Source organism: Ambystoma mexicanum, chromosome 6p (assembly GCF_040938575.1).
Source record: "Ambystoma mexicanum isolate Mex_15411 chromosome 6p, UKY_AmexF1_1, whole genome shotgun sequence".
Taxonomy (NCBI): domain Eukaryota; kingdom Metazoa; phylum Chordata; class Amphibia; order Caudata; family Ambystomatidae; genus Ambystoma; species Ambystoma mexicanum.
Genome location: NC_090935.1, coordinates 1,528,354,028 through 1,528,372,897, shown reverse-complemented (window position 1 = coordinate 1,528,372,897; position 18,870 = coordinate 1,528,354,028). Strand labels below are relative to the sequence as shown.

The 18,870-nt window shown below is 43.3% G+C and overlaps 1 protein-coding gene across 3 annotated transcripts in view; it reads left to right on the top strand.

Annotated features, from left to right (window-relative positions):
* Nucleotides 1-17,797, top strand: part of DGKQ (diacylglycerol kinase theta) — a 1,656,676-nt gene extending 1,638,879 nt beyond the window's left edge. For 2 of the 3 annotated variants that reach the window (XM_069626396.1, XM_069626395.1), the window contains one exon: nucleotides 17,411-17,674. In XM_069626396.1, coding sequence (XP_069482497.1) covers nucleotides 17,411-17,542 — 132 coding nt within the window. In that variant the 3' untranslated portion in view covers nucleotides 17,543-17,674. Of the gene's footprint in view, nucleotides 1-17,410 lie in introns of all 3 variants that reach the window. The other variant, XM_069626394.1, reaches the window with a different exon arrangement.
* Nucleotides 17,798-18,870: the final 1,073 nt, after the last annotated feature.

Below are 18,870 nucleotides of genomic sequence, written 5' to 3'. Positions count from 1 at the left end.
GTCTTGCGTTTAAAATGGGAGCGTTCGTATTTATGTTTTGGCTATGCAGATTTAGTGGCATTAATTTGTTTATATGGAATCATAAGAGTTGTACATGTACTCTGAATAAAATATGCATACCTGTACTTTGTAATCATGCATGTGGGTATGCATGGAGCTGTAAGTAGAAATCCTCGAGACTTGCACAGTAGTTTTTGTAGTAGGTGCTTTGCAATGATATGAGACTTGCATTCAGAGTGATCAACAGTACATTTGAAGTTGCCAACTCTGATGATGGAGTCAGATGTAGAGGTCTTGGATGTGATTGGTGGATGATTGTGTGACTGCTTAGCTGTGTCCAATGAGGGAATGGATTTGGCAGTGATGTGGAAAGGGTAGAAGGACTGGCTAAGAGTTATGTGCCGCGTGGACACCGCGCCTGTCCGCGGGTAGGTTGTGCCACATACAGGGTTTTACTGCAAATCCAGCATGGAAAGGGGACTGTAGGGATCAGCCAATCAGATGTTGACGTTGTTGATTTGTGTAGATAGTGTGTGTAGTGAAGATGGCAGAGGTGGAGACAATCAGGGTCTTGGTGCTCGGAGATATTTTTGTCCATGCTTTACAGCACTATTCTCAATGTAGGCATGTGGCAAACAATTTCGATGTAAGAGGAGTGAAGGTGGTGTGGAGCGCTGCGACTGACTGCAATGTAGAGGCAATTCTCCAAGTTTGCAGAGATATGCCTGGGATGAACAGTCCCCATGTGGTACTTTTGCACTATGGTGCTTTCCATTTGGGCTACATGAGTTCACCTAATTTGTTGGGAGATTTGGAACAGTTGGTTCAAGCAGTCATCAACATCTTTCCAACTGCAAAAGTAATTTTTTCTGGATTACTTCCTAGAGCAAAATGGGACAACAGTTCTGTTTTTTGTCCTGATCAAAGTATTGTTAGGCGTGCAAACAATCACGGCATGTGTGCTTTCATGTTAAGAGCTGGTATGTTTTTCTGTAGCCACAAGAACATTGTTTCCAGTAATGCAGCTTATTTTGAAGCAGATGGTGTTTCTTTATCTTTTTTGGGAAATGCCATGTTCTTTTGGAATGTAAGGCTTCCTTTGGAGCAGGTATGCGATGATTGTAGGAGTAAAGTAAGAAGAAAAAAAAGAAAAAAATACAAAATAACAGGTGTCTGTCAGGCATCTGCAAAAAAAACAAAAATAGGCTCTTTTCAGAGCCCACCTTAAAGGGGAAATGGGGAACACTTTTTAAATGTACAGTCGTCACGCTTAGATCCTCTACATGTCCGCGGACATGGCGGTAGTCTGCAGGCAGTGCGTATTATATACAGGGATTCTGGGGTGGAGAGGCATGCAAATGAGAATGAGCGAAGCTAGGGATTGGTCAGTAAAGTTCAGTGGGTGTGTTGTGAATGGAGAGATTTCCTGAGAACGTCTTTTTCCTGAGAGGAGAACAGATAGCTATGGCTGTGTGTGCTCGGAAACAGATTATCTGGATTTTGGGAGACTCATGGATACATTGGTTGAAGGTGCATGCAGAACGTTGTGGTATATCTGCAGATCTTGGATTCCCTCATGTGGAAGTGCACTGGCATGGAGTGCGTGGAATGAAGTGGCTGGACTTGGTACCTCTCTGTGCTACTTTACAGACAGTGCGTCATCCTGATAAAATTATCATTCATTGTGGAGGAAACAGTTAAGGGTGTGTCTGGAATTTCTTTGCAATTTGCAATGAAGGAAGGACTTGAGAAGGTCATGGACATGTTTCCAAATTGCCAAATAATTTTTTCTCATATTGCGCAAAGACAAATGTGTCCCCGTTCTTCTTTATTTGATCCACAAATGGAGAAAGCGAGGCGCAATGTCAATAAGGCTGTTTGTGCCTTTCTAAGAGATGTTGGCATGTCCTCTTTCTACAATGAAAATATTATGTTTCGTAGCACATTCATTTTTCGCAGAGATAGAGTCCGTTTTACATATGCTGGCAATCAGATTTTTCTTCGAAATGCATTGCGACCTTTTTTGGAATTATAGTCACCTATCATGCATTACATGTTGACGAATCCAAGTTTTTCAAAGACACAGAACACCACCAAAAGGCTCTTTTCACCACTTACTCCCAGAGAAAAGTGCATTGGTTTTGCTACGGTTGCATCCTAAAATGTTGTCTGTCCTAGAACTGTACGCAGACTTTTTGAAAAATGCACGGGGCCTATGCCGTTTACTTGATAGTTCCATTTTTAAACTGAGAAAGGTGGCTCTGAAAAGAGCCTTTTTTAAATTTTTGTTTTATATTTTTTACACACGACACACTAGGAGAGGAGGGGAAAGGAGGGTAAGGAAGGGACACCAACCACGGGGATAAGAAAGGGCAGGAGGAGAGCGAAAGATGTAGTGTGGGTCTTATTTAGGTAGGTAGCAGCTCTTCTGGTGCTCTGTGACCGTAGTCTCGAAAGCACTTCGAAGACTCTCCCCCCTGCAGAGTACTGCGTCGCAGTACATACACAATATTGTGACCCTCGAAAGGTAAGGGTCAACAGCATCGCGAATGGCCTGTGAAGCAGCTTGAGGGATGCGCTCTCCCACAGGAGTGTCTCTTGTGGTGAGAGGATCGGAAACAGAGGATGCTGCAGAGGAACTCAACCTACTACATTCTTTACATGGTACAACCTTGCGAATGTCCGCAGCGTGGAACGAAGTTAGGTGTCGCTTCATGGTTGTCGTACCAAAGCTGTACGCACCAGGTCTCCCACGACTCAGCACCAACTTGCACTGTTTACAGGTGACCTGGTTCGCACCTGCTTTTGGTACGTTACCATAAACGGTAAACAACCGCCACACCCATGACTCCCGGCGAGTGTTGGTAGTAGGGAGTTCTTCCACCTCATTCTCTTCATCTCTTCATCCTCGCTCTCTACATCCTCACGCGTATTCCCCTCTGCAGTCCCTTGGGGAGTTGTAGCAACAGCAGCCATGGATGCCATCAGGGTTGGTGGGGTAATCTCCGCTAGAGCACTAAAGGCACCAAAACTCAATCTGCAATCGCCAGAAGTGCAATGAAGATGAGCTCAGGGGTGTGGCTTTTTATAGAGGTGGAGGGGTGCGCCTCGTGACCATATGGATCACTCAAAAGTGTTCAGAAAATTCCAAACATATGTGGAAAGCTAGGGACATTATATGGGACATGTGAAATGGTGATTTTTTATTGTAAAATAATTTGGCTTGCCTGCATAAGTTCTTTTGAAATGTTGGGGAAGCGGATAAAGTGCACAAATTAGGACACACGCTCAGCGTGGGTGCGGTCACATGATGACATTGTGAACAGATCCGCGAAGGAAATGGGTGCCCGCAGGACACCAAATGCACATGAACGGTCTTGCGCATGCGCGCGGGTGTTCTACAGACAGTGTTCGGGTCCTGAAGCTAATTAAAAGTGCAACACAAGTGAGACTGACAGTTACGGACAGGCGCAATGTTCGCAGGACTTACGGGTGTGGTGCGCATGTGCGTAGATGTTCTGCTGACTGTTGTTTGACTACAGACATGCCGGACACTGCGCCTGTTCTACGGACAGTTCCATCTTGGCTGCGGACGGTACGGACAGGTATAGTGTCCTTAGGACATCCATATTTTATTAATTACGGACAGGCCGAACAGGCGCGCTGTCCGCGGACATTTTAACTCTTTTAAAAAAAATTAAAAAATTGACGCACACAATTCCATTTATACTAACATACCTTTTTTTAATTAAACACATATACAGCAATTAAGAGAGAGAGGGGGAAGCAGACACTGAAACAAATATAGGGGAATTAGGGGTTTCCACAGGCTGGTTGTGAGGGGATGAAGGTATGGAAATTTCGTCGAAACGTTTGTTATTCTTCAGGGTTTGGGGATAGTTCACTGGGAAATGGAGAAGGGGGACAGGTACAGGTAGTACAGTGGTATCTAATTTTTCCTTTGACGTGGTCCTCCACAAATTGCCGTAAACTATTGAAATTATCTTTGAGCATGTCCACTTTCTCTTCTATGCGTTTCAAGGTGTCTTGCACTGTGTCTTTTGGTTTGAATTTCTTCAATTTTTTTATGGTCTGTACACATAAATTACTGACTATTAATTTGCTTATGCAGAGAAGTGTGTACCATTATTATCACTATCTTCCGACATTTCGTCATGCGGAAAATTCTCCTGAAGCCACTCCAAAGTACTGCACATTTCTGTGTGAAAAACACAAATATAATAATTTTTCTGTACCTCATACAAAAAGTATACAACTATATAAGAAAAATGAAGTTTACTTACTAGTTTCTGGTAATTTGTATTCGTTGTGTTTGTGTATTGTCGCTCCTAGCTCTGCAGTTTCTGTGAGGAAATTATGTTGGAGGCATATCTTTTTAGTTATGGTATAATCCAATTAATTACATATGATATTTAAATGGATGGTTGATGTGTTAGACGTATAGGTTACACTGCTTATTTATTATAACTTACAATGTCTTTACATTCTGCTTTTTAAACTTATGCTGTTTTTCTATGATATCATAGAACAATTTCAGATACCCCCTGAGTGTTTGAGTAGTGTTGATGTGGTCCGTGGACATACACACAGTCTGTGGCCTTCAAAAATCATTAGCGCAAGGGTTCAGTATGTTCTATGTTATATGTATATAAAGTAAGGGAATTCTGGTAAACATCTCCCAAATTTACATGATGCACGTGTATATTCTGTGAAAAAACTTTGTTAAAGGTACGTTATAGTTAAGTTGCGCTACTAAAAACCTATGAAATTCAGTAAAAAAACTTTGTTAAAGGGACGTTATGGTTTCAAGTAAAACCGAAAAAACCCTGAAATTCGCCAGTTATGGTAAGCTAAGCAACCATAACTCGCGCCACCACCGTGCACAGCTAAGACTAACACCCAGGACATCAAAGATGACATCACAAATGTCACTGATGACATCACATGTGCATTTAGTTTTCATGTAGAGCCTCCACAAGGGATTGTCATTATAATATTGGCAGAAAAGTATCAGAGATCATTGAAGAACTATCATATGCCAAAAAGTTCATTAAGCAATGCATTGCTAAAAAATGCCATTCATTACTGAGTTCTTTCAGTACATGAACGCACCAATGAAGAAACTTAGGCATTGTCTGCAGCATGCGCTATCAAGGTGCAATATTCAAAATCTTCCCATGCTGGATACTAAATTGATAAATGCTTCCATTACAGAATTTTGCATTGTGTGAAACATAAGTATCTGCGAATGCTAACCTTACTGCATAGTTGTACTATTACACACAAAACATAAAGAGACCACAATGCACACAAATAGAAGCATGTACAGGGAACGTAAAGTAAGCAAAGAAAACTGCAGTATTACCAGAAAGTGTTCATAACCGAACTAATTAACTTCATGCACAGAAAAGATTCTTGTGTTTCAGGATTCCTTCTTCTCCTGTGTATATGTATCATATGATGTCACTGTACCTTAAGGAAAGTATTGTAAGAACATATGAGAGGGTAAGATCTACAAATATAGTACTTTTTACTTTTTTAATTCCTGACTGACAGTGAAGAAAGCCACCTGGCTTACATATGTCAGTGAACAAAAAAGAGGGAGATAGACATGTGATGTCATCAGTGATGTCATCAATGACATTTGTGATGTCATCTTTGATGTCCTGGGTGTTAGTCTAAGCAGTGCACGGTGGTGGCGCGAGTTATGGTTGCTTAGCTTACCATAACTGGAGAATTTCAGGGGTTTTTCAGTTTTACTTGGAACCATAACGTCCCTTTAACAAAGTTTTTTACTGAATATATATATATATATATATATATATATATATATATATAACAAGTGCAATACCAAACTTTAAACATTCAAATAAATGAGTCAACTTTGGACGACATGTTAATATGTTGATCTCAGTGGCACCACATAGAGGTATGCCTATCACCACAGTCCATTCATTCCTCCACACAAACTCAAAATCATATTACAAAGTGCAGAGAAAGGCATGGAAAATCTAACCATCTCACACAGAGGACCAGAGAAGAATTAAGCCATGGGATAGCAAAGATTGTCTGCGGTTTGGTTTTAGAAGGGGCCCTAGGGGTCGGTGCAGAGGAGTACAGGGAGTGGGGGGTGGGGGGATGGTGTCACAGATTAGGGACAATGTGCCATAAGCTTTTTCAGTTTGGTGAATAAGGGAAGGGCAATGCAAAGAGAGATTGCTAAATGTACAGTGCTCTGGAACCAGACATGATGCCTTATTAGGCACTAAGTTGCACAAAACATGCTCATCACTATTTACATACAAAACGCGTGCAATGCCAAACTTTAAAAAAAAAAAATATATATATATATATATTATATTGCATGAAATGGTTACGGTAGTGATGGCTGTAAAACTATTCACTTAGGTTTCTACAAGCATAAAGAAAATGTTGCCTGTAGGCAACAGAATAAGTAGTAATTGTAATTGGTTATTTATAACGCGCTTAATACCCAGAGGTTTCTAAGCGTGGACCCGGGGATCGAGCCTGTGTTGCTCTGCGTCATCTTACTTTCAAGACAAGCATGTTGCTCTTGAGCTACCCTCCCGAGACAGTTTTTAAGCTGGATGAACTATGTTTCATGCAATTCATATAACTTAATTTCAGCTCCCTTGCCCAAAGAATTGTCATGTGGTAAGTGTTTATCCTTCACATTGGATTGTGAGCTTTGGGTGCTCAAAATAAAGTAAGAGGTTACTTGCTTTTAAAACATTTTGTAAAGAGATTTGTTTTAATGTCCATCCTTTCTCTCTCTTTGGGATTAGCGGTTTTGTCCTGGATTTCTTTTTGTACCAGTTTGTTCAGATGTAGTCGTTTGGGCCAAGCCCACTTCACATACCTTATGACTTGCTGCTGTCCTAGCTCTCCCTTTCTAGTAAGTATATTGATCCTTTAGGGGCAACCTCCAGTATGCCGGTAATACCCAACTTTGCGTGTCATCAGTCGCTGACCTCAAATGCCTGAGGCTTTGCTTGGTTGCTGTTGCAGACCAAATGTTTTCTCACTTTCTCAAATTAAATCTACCAGACACAACGTTTCTGGTTTTCATGCCACTCACTATCCAAGCACAGGTTTATCCAGCCTGGACAGTGGCAGCACCACTCTGTGTGCTCTCCCTTCTTCTGTTCTTTCACATATTCAAGCTTTCCCCCCATTGCATTACAACTTCATTGGTTTTGAGTTTAAAATATTCTGCTTCACAGTCAAGGTGTTTATTGTGAAGTCTCCAAGGTGCCTGAGTAACACACAACACATCACTGGGGTTAAACGCACCACCTGCAATGCATGTAATATCAATTTTCAATCCCCTAAATCCTTCCCATTCAGAAGAAGCCTTCCCAGACCGATAATCTATGAGTCTGCGGTCCCTGGAACCTTTACCCTATCACTCTCTGGATTATTGTTTTATCTCATTGAAGCAGGAATGTACTGTTATTGTAATGTGATTGTTTTGCACTCCCTGCCTCCTTGCTCTTCCCTCTTGTCCACCCCTTTTCCTCTACCCTGCCTGTGCTGCTCTGTTGCACTGCTTTACTTGAAAGCAAAATTTTGACAAATTGCTCTTATTATTTCAACAAGAAATATCCCTTTGAAAATTGTCTGTCTTGAGTAGGCAGTGAACTGCAGATATGAAGTGCCCCTAATCAAGATGGCTGCCATCTAAATGCATGGAGAAATCAGAAAATGTAATTTCTTAATGACAGACTTGCTTTTCTGTGGTCATTGACAAATGTAAAAAAAAAATTGTAAATTAGCCCACAGTGAATGACATGTTACTTTACAAAATGTGTACCTTGCAAATTATTTGCAGAGTGCAGATATTTAAAAAATCAAAATCTTCCAAAACACAATATAAAAATAATTAAACATTCACTTGTGTTGCGAGAAAGAATGGAAGGCCTGAAAGCGTTAAGTGACCGGAGGCATAGCAAGAGGAAAGGGAGGAACCTCAGGGAGGAAGAGGCGTTAGTTAAAATAAAGTGCATGTTGAGAGAAGACTTGTCCTGTCATCCTTATTGTAATAATTGAAGTATAACAAAATGCTAAGGGTATGAACGAATAGATCTTGTAAATAAGTTGTCATATAATGTACAAAACAGCAGCTGTAATACATTCCAAAATGACCGCCACTGTTCCGCAAGTTGTTTTCTTTTGTTGGCAGCACAGCATGGGAAGCAACAAAAAAAGTTAGTGTGTTGTGAGCAATATGCAGCACTCAAATTGTCTTCGGAGAGACTACCAGTGGCGGCCGCTTATAATGGGTGGGGGGGCGTCGCCCCCCCCAGAGAGCACGTCAGTTGTCAAGAAAGTGTTCGTCTGCATACATTTTTTTTTTTTGCAGCGCTGCCTGCAATCCAAATAAATCTGTTGTAGCAGCATTCTCATTTTCAATGAATGCTGCTCCAACAGAGGCTCCCTGATGTTCATGGCTTGCCGGGCTGTTTCAGAGGGGCGCGTCCCCTTTTACGCAGCTTTTTCCAATGTAAAGTACGTGGAGCTGGTAGCTGCACGCACTTTACGTAACCCCCATGGCAGTGCAAAGGCTAGCGGGGCACTAGAGTAGTGGTCAGGACTTCTGCACAGCAACAGCAAATCACTGAATGTCATTGGCTGTTTTAGAGCCTATGACATTAATGTAATTCGGCGCACACGGCGCTGCGTGCCGACGGAAATACGGTTCCTTGTTGAGTGGACTCTGTGTGTGTGAAGAAGACATCACAACACTCGAGAAGCTGCCCTGAAAGTTCTTTTTTCTGCGACACAAACATGAACACTTGGCTTCGGTACTTCGTGACTTCTGTGGAACGTGGTCTGCGCTGTCCCAAGGTCTGAGCTTTAGACCCAGCTTTGGTCGTGAGTCAAGATAACAGCGTCTGTAGTCTGTCAAAAATACATGCATTAGGTCTTTGCCTGAAAAACTTTGATTCTAGTGATTGTGTCACACCTTGCACAGTAATGCATTTATTTACGCTACATTGTCCTAGACGCTTCTGTTCATGCGGGTTAGTGCGCTGCTGAGTTTGGGTGCTGTCGAGACCCGTTCTTGCAGGTTAATAGGTTAATTGCGTGAGGCTAAGTAGTGTGACTTTGTTAGGGCTTAACCTTAGTGATGGTGGTGACCGCCCGGGGCGGCCTTCATTCCCCAGGGACAGTGCTCTCCCGACCGTCCTGGTCCTGGAGCCCTGCCCTGGGGATTCCACCAATCTGATTAATTGTTTGTGTATATTATTTGTGTGGTTTAGCATGTCATAAATGTCAAGGGTTGGGAGGGGTTCAGTAAGGGCTAGTGCCGCCATCTATACCAGACCGTTCCCAGAAGCGATTCCCTCTCTGCCTGTAGGCAGGCCAGCTGCCTGTCTGCTGCAGCCGCCACCCACTCTCCTACCTCCATCCGGCCTGATGCCTGCAGGCCCTACACTCTGGAGATATTTCCTATTTTCCTGCCTTTCCCTGCCCGCTCTCCTTTCCCTCTTCCCTTTTCCGTTGTTTCGCTGCACCACAGCCCTTCTCCTACCGTGCCCTATTTCCTGTGCCAGCCCCTCTTGCCTTCTTAGTGGGCGCCCTATCTCCACCACTGCTCTCAGCTATTATTCACACTGCCTTCCCCCGTCCACTTCTATACCCTCACTCTGTCCTTCTCTTAGTCTGCTCCTCCGCACCGCCTACCTCTCCCCTTTGACCCCCGTGACCTCTTCAGTCTGTCAACCCTCTGGGGTAGAAGGGAACCAATTCCATGCCCCTCGGCACCCGAGCCTCCAGCCCCACTGCTCTGCCTTAAACTGAGCAGCATCCTGGGGACAGGGGGACATATAGCTGCTCTGTTGTTCAATGCTGCAGGCGACGAACCCTTCCACCCAGAATTCCCCGAGGTCAGATTCAGGCATGAAGCCCAAGGCCAGCCCACATAGCTTTCTCCATCTAGCGAGTGTTGTGTCCCCTATTCGCTGCCACCCCCACTCAGTGAAGCCAAATAATGATTTCCAGCAGGACACCAGTGAAAGGTGGCATTTTTTTACTGAACGTTTTCAGAACTTTTAAAAACATGTTAAAACGATAAACTATATTTTTTTGACCTAGGAATTCAGACTAGTAGTGTCAGAGTCGCGCCTCTTTTAACCAATAAAACAATGTGCAAAGATATACTGTTGCAAAATTAAAACATGTATGTGTTGTATATCGCTATTAAGGACACCTCAGAAAATCGCACTTTGAATGCTTTGTTCACAATGAAGCTACGATTGAAACCGAGGCTTTTTGGAATTGCCCAAAGTTGGGAGTGCAGGTCTCATTGCATACATCCCAACATTATCCATTCAATTAGTGAAACGTACGTCTGCCCAGCCCTAGTTTTATCTTTGCATTCTGGGACTTGTAGTCCAGGTTTTATAATGGGCAATCCAAGACTTCAAGTCCCAGAATGCAGAAGTAAAAGCAGGGCTAGACTAATGTTTACTGAATTAACTAGATGAAGCAGGTTAAAACCGGCACAGCTGCCGTCGGAGTTGCATCCTGGGCCGGCACTCGCGAATGGCCAGTTACCAGGTCATGCCGGGTCATGAGCTTGCTCGCTTCAAAATCCGCACCAACAAATTTACGCCCCACCACCTTTCAAGGTCACCAGCCGCCACTGGAGACTACTTATGTTGGTGAGAAGCAATGTATGGCCGGTCATAACAAAACAATAAATAATACCTAAATATTATCTTAAATATTTAACCTGGTCCTTTCATTGCTGCAACCCATCCCTTGAACCTCTCTTTCGGTTTCTGTCTGCTTTCTGTCTGATCTTTTTTTTTGGCATTCTTGCAAGACATATTTATTCATATTGTAAATAATACAACTTTCTGGCTTAAAATGTTAAACAAACAAATCATACAAAAGATGTATGAAACATACAATATTAAATGTTTTACCTCTGGATTAAAACAAAATATATAAAATACTCTCAAGAGAAAGAAATTTGACAATTTAGATAAGTGCATCTTTGAGTCTAGCGAGTGTCTGTAAATGATCTCCTTGATGAAACCACTTTCATGATTAAAAAGAAACTCGGTGACTAACATTTACCGCTTTAACCTCATACTGGTATTCATTTCTGACTAGTGGGTTGATTTGATGACATTCTCAAGCAGACAATTCACTTAGTAAGTCTACCTACATAGGAATTTCCATAATCGAACATTAGTTGTTAAGCTGACACACAAAAGTGCTATGCAATATCTTGTCAATATGGAGTGACCCTCTTTAACCATCTGCCCAGTCTCCACAGTGCCCTATTGAGATAATGATGTAGTCAAATATTCTCTCTCTTCAACTTTATTTGGCATAAAACCATCAAAGCATATATCAAAGAGGAACAATTACGTAAAGCTATTAACATTGAGACCCATACAAGGTGGTCAAGTAATGTCCTGGTGGGAGCATTAAATGTCATAATTATTACAATTATTTGGCACACAATGTAATAGAATGCATCATACAAAAAAATCAAATATAATTCTAGAAAATGATTAAATGTGTAATAAATAATAAAACTTTTAAAACACGCAGCTTAAAAGGACCTACTCAACCATGCCCAGTGAAGGAATTTAACAGTAATGTAAACAGCGTTGAGATTGCATGAGTTTTTGAAATAGTCCATTGCCTCCTCTATGCGACGAATATTCACCAGCCTCAAAAGTGGAAATACATATCTGGCTCTCAAGTCCGTGTAGCCTGAACAGAATAGCATTAAATGGACCGGTCTCTCAACTTGAGCCCGACAAATTAGGCAGGCTAAACCATTAGAGCAGTTCCAATTCTTGGTGTAGCTCGTAACCATCAAGGTATTGAACCAGAATTGAAGATATAGTGCTCGTGTAAAGCGTGGCTAATGGTATCCAAGTAATGATCAAATCCCAAATCATGTTTGGTTCTCAAATAGGATTGGCCAGTACTGAGCCTTAGACATACTTTCTCCTTAGATTGGCTCAAGGCCTTGATGCCTAATTTATTTCTCCATCTTGCTGGACCCTTTGTTCACGCTGTATGATGACTCCCAAAGTTCAGCAAAGTTCAATTTACTAAACCAATGTTTCACTTGCCTGAACCAGGGGAGTGAGTGGCATCCTTCAAATAACAAGATGCGCCTTAGCACATCTCTGTACCTGGACAAACCCAGAACATACCATATCCTAATCCGATAGAGGAGAGGTTCAAGACAGATGAGATCTTCATTCGGACATAGATCGCGTTCTATGTGAAGGGTGGCATTATGGGCACTTTGGTCACATAAGCTGGGATTTCATGCATTTATTTTCCACAATGCCTAGAGCCTGAGCTTGCATATCCCCCCACATTTCTGCGGCATAGAGGGCTGATGGTAGAGCTTGAAGCCTGTATGATATGATATGAGAATTAATTTATAATGCGCCTGTACACAAGTGTTTCTAGGCACGACAAGATAAGGAAGGGAAGACAGAGGAAAGACAAAAGAAATGATCTTACTAGGCCTTTTGTCATTCAGATCAAGCAAGTGCGATAACGCAAAGTGCAGAGGGGGGAGGGAGAGGAGAAAGTGCAGGGAAGAGGGAAAGTGCAATCAGGGCAGCATTGCTCTGTGTAAGTGCAACCAGGTCAGCGTGGCTCTGGGTAAGTGCAAGGAGGTGGGGTACTGTTGGGTTACAGTTACAGTTCCTAAGCGCACTGTAGGCTCGGAGGCAGTGCAAGGGCGACTGGTCGTGGAGGGGCATGGTACCCAATGAAACTCTGAGGGTAGCCAAGCCACCAGTCAGCACGGTAGACAGGTATGTCAGCAGGGGAGAGAGAGAGAGCAGAGGCGAAAATGAAGGTCATGGACTGCTACCGGAACTTCAGGTGATCTGGCTCAAGTTTGAGAAGAGCAGGGAGGCCATTCATGAGGGAGGCATCTGCAGAGGAGAGAGATCTACCCCCCACTCTCTGCCTGGAGAAGCGTCTGACAATCAGAGAGTTGGAGGTGGCCGAGCAAAGGGCTCGAGAAGGAAGGTGTTTAGGAAGAGTGTTGGATGTAGTGTGGGCCCCCGGCCCTAGAAGGCCTTGTGGACGATGAAGAGGTTGTTGTGCTTGATCCGTAATGTGCAGAGAGAAGGAGAGAGTGGAGTTGAAGAGGACACTAAGGTTTTTTGCCTCACAGGAAGGCAAAGGAATAGGGCCCAAGAAGGTCAGCCATAGTGGGTGAGATAAAGCGGGATCAGGAGTCCCAATGAGAAGGATCTCTTGTCTTAAGGAGCAGAAGAGAGAAACTGGCCAGCATTGTACACAACTGGACTAGGGCAAGAAAAGGTGGTACTTAGTTCCTCCTAACCAGGCACAGGTAGAAGGGACAGAGACTGTGGCCCTCCCCAATCCCACACCCCACCTCTGGGGCAGGAGGACTGGCTCTGGTAAACACCCTTGTTGTCCTCCTGCCCCACGTTGAGAGGGTGTTAGGATCACCCCTGGGAGGAGTTGTCCTCTGCACCACTTACCTTGGAGATTAAGTGAGCACCCACGTAGTCCACTGAACGGTGACGGAGCCTAAGGCTCAGTAGGCAGACAGTTCCGCTCCTCAGATCCTGTGTCGTGGGCACGATATGCCCAGTGACATCAGGGTGTGAGGAGGGGAACCCATCAGCAAATGGTCCTTTCTTCAGATTCGGCATCACGTACGCTGATGGCATGAGGGCCCTGGGAATGGAATCCATGAAGCTGCAGTAGACGCGTATCGGGGTGTTCTCGCAAAGACATTGTGAACCACCTCTTGTCTTATCACGAAACCTGATTCTCAGCTCCCCTGTTAATAGGTATGTAGTGTCTCATTTTTGTTTTTTCCTATTCCAAGTACTGGTTGTAGAACCCGGTTTGCCTATGCTTCTTCCTTTTTTTTTAACCTTAGAATACACACCCACTCTGCCACCTCTGTTTATTTTCTTCAAGCCTGGCCTCCCAAAAAAACACGGTAAGATACAGTCAAAGGTCCTTGGTGAAGGAGGTCATTGAACCCACACTTCTTCTTTGTTTCATCCCCTTTAGCACCTGGGGAGGTTATCATTCTGCTGAGGGGGGCATGTCCAGTTGCGCTCCTGCCTCAGGGGCATGTTCCCACAATCAGCTTGCTCATGATATATGATATGATAGTTTATTTGTATAGTGCCTATACACATGTGTTTCAAAGTAGGGGAGAGAGCAAGGGAAAAATAAAATAACATTCTTACAAGGCCTTGAGAAAACACGATTGGGTAATTTATTTTCGTACTAGGCCTGAAGACATTTCAGATAGTGCAAGAGCATTGACAATAAGTGAGGGAAGGGACGGAGGGAGAGGAACAAACAATGACTATTTTACTAGGGCTAACGACATTTCTGAATAGTGCTAGTGCATTAGTTATGGTGAGGAGACAAAGGTAGAAGCAAGGAAGAGGAAGAGAAGACTGAGTAATAGTGAGTAGTTGAGAAGAAGCACAGTTGATGAAATTCAGTGTTAAGGAGCCAACAAACAGATGGAGTGAGCACCGCCAAGATACGAAAGTCAATCATGAATACATTATGATGCAAGAGTGCCGTATGTGCATACCATGATTCAGAGTCGTTGATGGGCACAACATGATTCAGGGCCACCAACATTACAAATGATTCAAAAGTCCAGCATGAGAACGTCGAGATTCAAGAAGGGTGAACCAGATTGATTCAAAAAAGTCTATTCAATCCTGAGCAACAAAGTGGTGATGGTACCTCCATAATGTGGCCATCAGACTTTGTGCAGGGCGGGTTTGGTGGAGCAGAGGAGGCATTGCAACTGTGACATGGCATGAATCGGGAGAGCATGGAGTGATGGCAATGTTACCCTGCCTTTTAAATCTGCAAGGGCCAAGGGCCAAGGGCAGGCGGTGTGGGAGGAAGAAAGGGAAGACAGTGAAGAGGGAGGAGGGAGAGGCCAGGCAAAGGGACAGCTAGTTAAGGTTATTCCAGGCATGCAGGCACATTCATACAGCAGAAGGGGCACATCTAGATACGGGATTTAGGCATGCAGGCACATTCATAAAGCAGAGGGGACAACTAAATACGGGATTCGGGCATGCAGGCACATTCATAAAGCAGAGGGGGACAACTAAATACAGGATTCAGGCATGCAGGCACATTCATACATCAGAGGGGGGGACATCTAAATACAGATTTTGTGAGGGTCACGGTGGAGGGAAGGAGGAAGAAGGAAACCGGTGAGGGAACTGACCTAGGGCTAGCAGCCTCCATGAAAGCGAGGGGGTGAGAGATGTAGAGATATACCCCGGAACCGGCCTGGTAGCGGACAGGGAGCAGACAGGGAACTTAGTAGTGGGCCTTGTGAGGAGAGCCAGCCAAGCCTGCCGGCCTTCTGCTAGGCCCAGATGAGCAAGGCCATGGGCAATCCTATGCCACATACAGCATCACAGAAATCACTCCGATGCATACAAAGAAAGCGGCCATCTTAGTATGGCACAGCAGCAAGGATGCCAATGGAAACAGAGAGGATGCTCCAACAGAGCGTGAAGGTTAAGCTCCAGTAGCACTTGCAGATTTAAAATGCAGGGTGACATTGCCACTGGTCCCAAGAGCAAATAAATTAGGGATCAGCTTGATGATGTGTGCACGTGCGCTTGTACACTTTAGCCCGGGGGGGGGGGCTTACCTTCCAGATGCATGTGCAACAAATGCACTGAAGGGCTCCATGTGGAGGGCACGGAGGCAATGCAGCAGCCACTTCGGCGACCGCAGCACCAGGAGAGGGACAGAAGAAAGAATGTGCACGTTGCAGGGGCCCGGAGTGGGCCTTGTGAAGGATTGTTTTTCTAGGGTTGGGGTGTGCATCAATTCCTGGTTTCTGAGATACTTGTCAAGCTGTCCAAGACGTGACAGATGTGTCCTGATCCCTGCTTGATAGGGTCGGGTCTCTGACCTTGTCAAACAGTACATAATTAAGAAGGAATAAGCTTTAAACTTGCTTTTGGGCGAATAAAGATTCAACTTCCTCTCTGCGTTTCCACTGCAAGGCACAAACACATTCAATGCATAGTACAAATCCTTTTATATCGCTGCAATCAAGCTTAAAGAAACTGTTTTCTGTTTATACATTAAAGTTCTGTGCAGAATCTTGTTCCTTAATACCATAATTTATATGGTAGAATCTAAGAAAGTGAAAACAATTTCATATATAAAATGTATTCTTAATGGAAGTCTCATTATCAGCTCTGCTTTGCAGGACTTCTCAACAGTAAGTGGAATTTGCAGGGCTGTCTACATTAGGCACAATTTTTTCAGCTGTGCAAAAAGCCTAGTATATTTGAAATAAAAACAAATGATAAGCTGTAGCACTAATAGAACAAAGCAAAAGATTTTAGACTAGAGCGGTTTAAAGGGAGGGCTTTCATTCAAAGGTTTGCATTTGAAGAGTTACAATAACTCTGTCAAATGCAGAAACGTAACACCAACTAATCCAATATACTGACAGGCTAGCCAAGGTATATTCAAGGTTTTATTCCCATGCAGCTGTGCCCAAGTGGATTGGGAAACCAGGGGAACATCCTTGTTCTAATAATGTACTTTTATACGCTTTTACACAATGAGGCTCAAAAAGAAGAGTCAGTAGGATACTTGTAGTTTGTTAAATAAACGATAAACTTCTGATCTCTACATCCTTCGACCTTGAGAGGTATGGTTTTACAGTACCATACAAAATCTGTTCCATTCCGCTTGGACTACATACGCGCCAACAGTTGCTATACATGTTGACATTAATAATGATCAGTATATAGACTCCAAGCTTCCTGAAATGGATCAAACACTGACACATTTTCCATATTAGCCCAAACCTGATGGAAAGTGATAGACATGTTTCTGAATACTGAGCAACTAATGCATGACGTGAATACACCTTAACCCGTTCTTTATCATATTCTTCCCTAATTTGAGTGATAGACATGTTTCTGAATACTGAGCAACTAATGCATGACGTGAATACACCTTAACCCGTTCTTTATCATATTCTTCCCTAATTTGAGTGATAGACATGTTTCTGAATACTGAGCAACTAATGCATGACGTGAATACGCCTTAACCCGTTCTTTATCATATTCTTCCCTAATTTGAGTGTCTTTTCGTGCACTATCTTATTGATTCATGAACACCATGTATGCAATGGCAACATGATGCAGTAGCTTAGTCTGGTGTCAAATGTAGCACAAAACCTGATTGTGCAGTCGTGTGTGGTGGCTCGAACTACAACCATCTGTTTTTGATTGTGTGCAGGATCACAAGTATGCTTGTTTATATAATGTTGATGTGATGGCCTCTTTTTCTTTGTCTTGCTCCACAGGTCCACATGCTGAAGAAATCCAAGCAGAAACAGAAGAAAACAACCGCAAATGTCAGAGAGTCCAGAACGGACAGTGTGACAGGGAATGAAAAAGGCAAGCTGAGCAATGAGGACCTAACACTGCAAGCGTAGAGCTCCTCAAAGACCTAACACTGACAGCACAGTGCTCCTCAAAGACCTAACACTGCAAGGATAGTGCACCTCACTAAGGACCGGAGGCCTGCCTGTGGTGCCGAGGGCGAGTGAAGACTGAGCAAAGGATTTTTACAGATGGACTTTGTGGACCCTTTTAATTGTCTTTGTTCCCCGTTTTTCTGACAGTGGCGACAATCTTCTTTTAACAGGAACCTGTTTGGTTTGCCTTTTTTTAAAGTTAAGTGCTTGGAGAAACTCTTGACGGTGGTTCTCGAGTGAACATCTCGCAAAGGTGAATTGTGCCTGACATAATGATGGTAGACATAATGAAAATCGTATGGTTCTTTATATTTTATTTTTAATGAGGGTTTTTTCTATGATTTTTTTATCTTTAGTTTTTGAAAGAGGAACGACAGAAGTAATCCTTGAAAAAAATGTCTCTTCCAAAGGACTACCATTTTGACTCTTGATGTGTGTCCGATCGAATACGGATTCCGTAATACATCTTTGTCGGACAGAGTTATAGACGTTAATTTTGCAACTGATTCCATTGCCTGCCGTGGCTCATTATGTGTTATGACGAGGAACTCCCACAAATTGCACTCCTGTTACCTGAGCATCACTGTGTTGTATCGATGAACTTTTATAGGCCTGCCTAGTGTTTCATTAACATACCACACCTTTGCCAAGAAATGTTTTTTCAGATAGCTTAAAGTCTGCTAGTGTTTGTGTTTAACTACACATGGTGCTGCCCTCGTACTCCTATTTGACTGTTCGAGATGCCAAAACCGTGTACCAACTCTACAGTAGCTTGTCTCGGGACTTAATGTACAGGTGAAAGGTGCCTCTTCTGGTGTACATTTCTGATTGGCCTTCAGTCTGAAGGGTCAAGTTGGGAAGATGGCTTTGGTGTTTGTTTTTTGTTGATCTTTTCACCTGCAGCTCTTTTGGGGTTGTTCATTTGAAATGACATAACGGCAATTAAAAGAGTAAAAGGAGCATCCGAATAATTAGGTCAATGAAGAACTAATGGCAGAGTTACAGTAATTGGCTGTCAAGCAACAGTGTATTGAGTGAGGCAAGGCATCCATGTTGGCCGTGTCTCATTCTTGAGTGCTGTCATCATCAGAATGGCCGCTTACCTAGAGTGAGCAGATAACTTCCTATCACCAGGAGAACACTTTTATTCCAAACAAAAACATGCATCCTCTGAGTTATAGACCTGGTTAACTTTACTGAAAGTAGTTGGGCTAAAGCACTGGATACTGACTTAAAAAAGCAGAGACCAAGAGTGGAACGACGGAGTCGTCCTCCAAGCTTTGGTA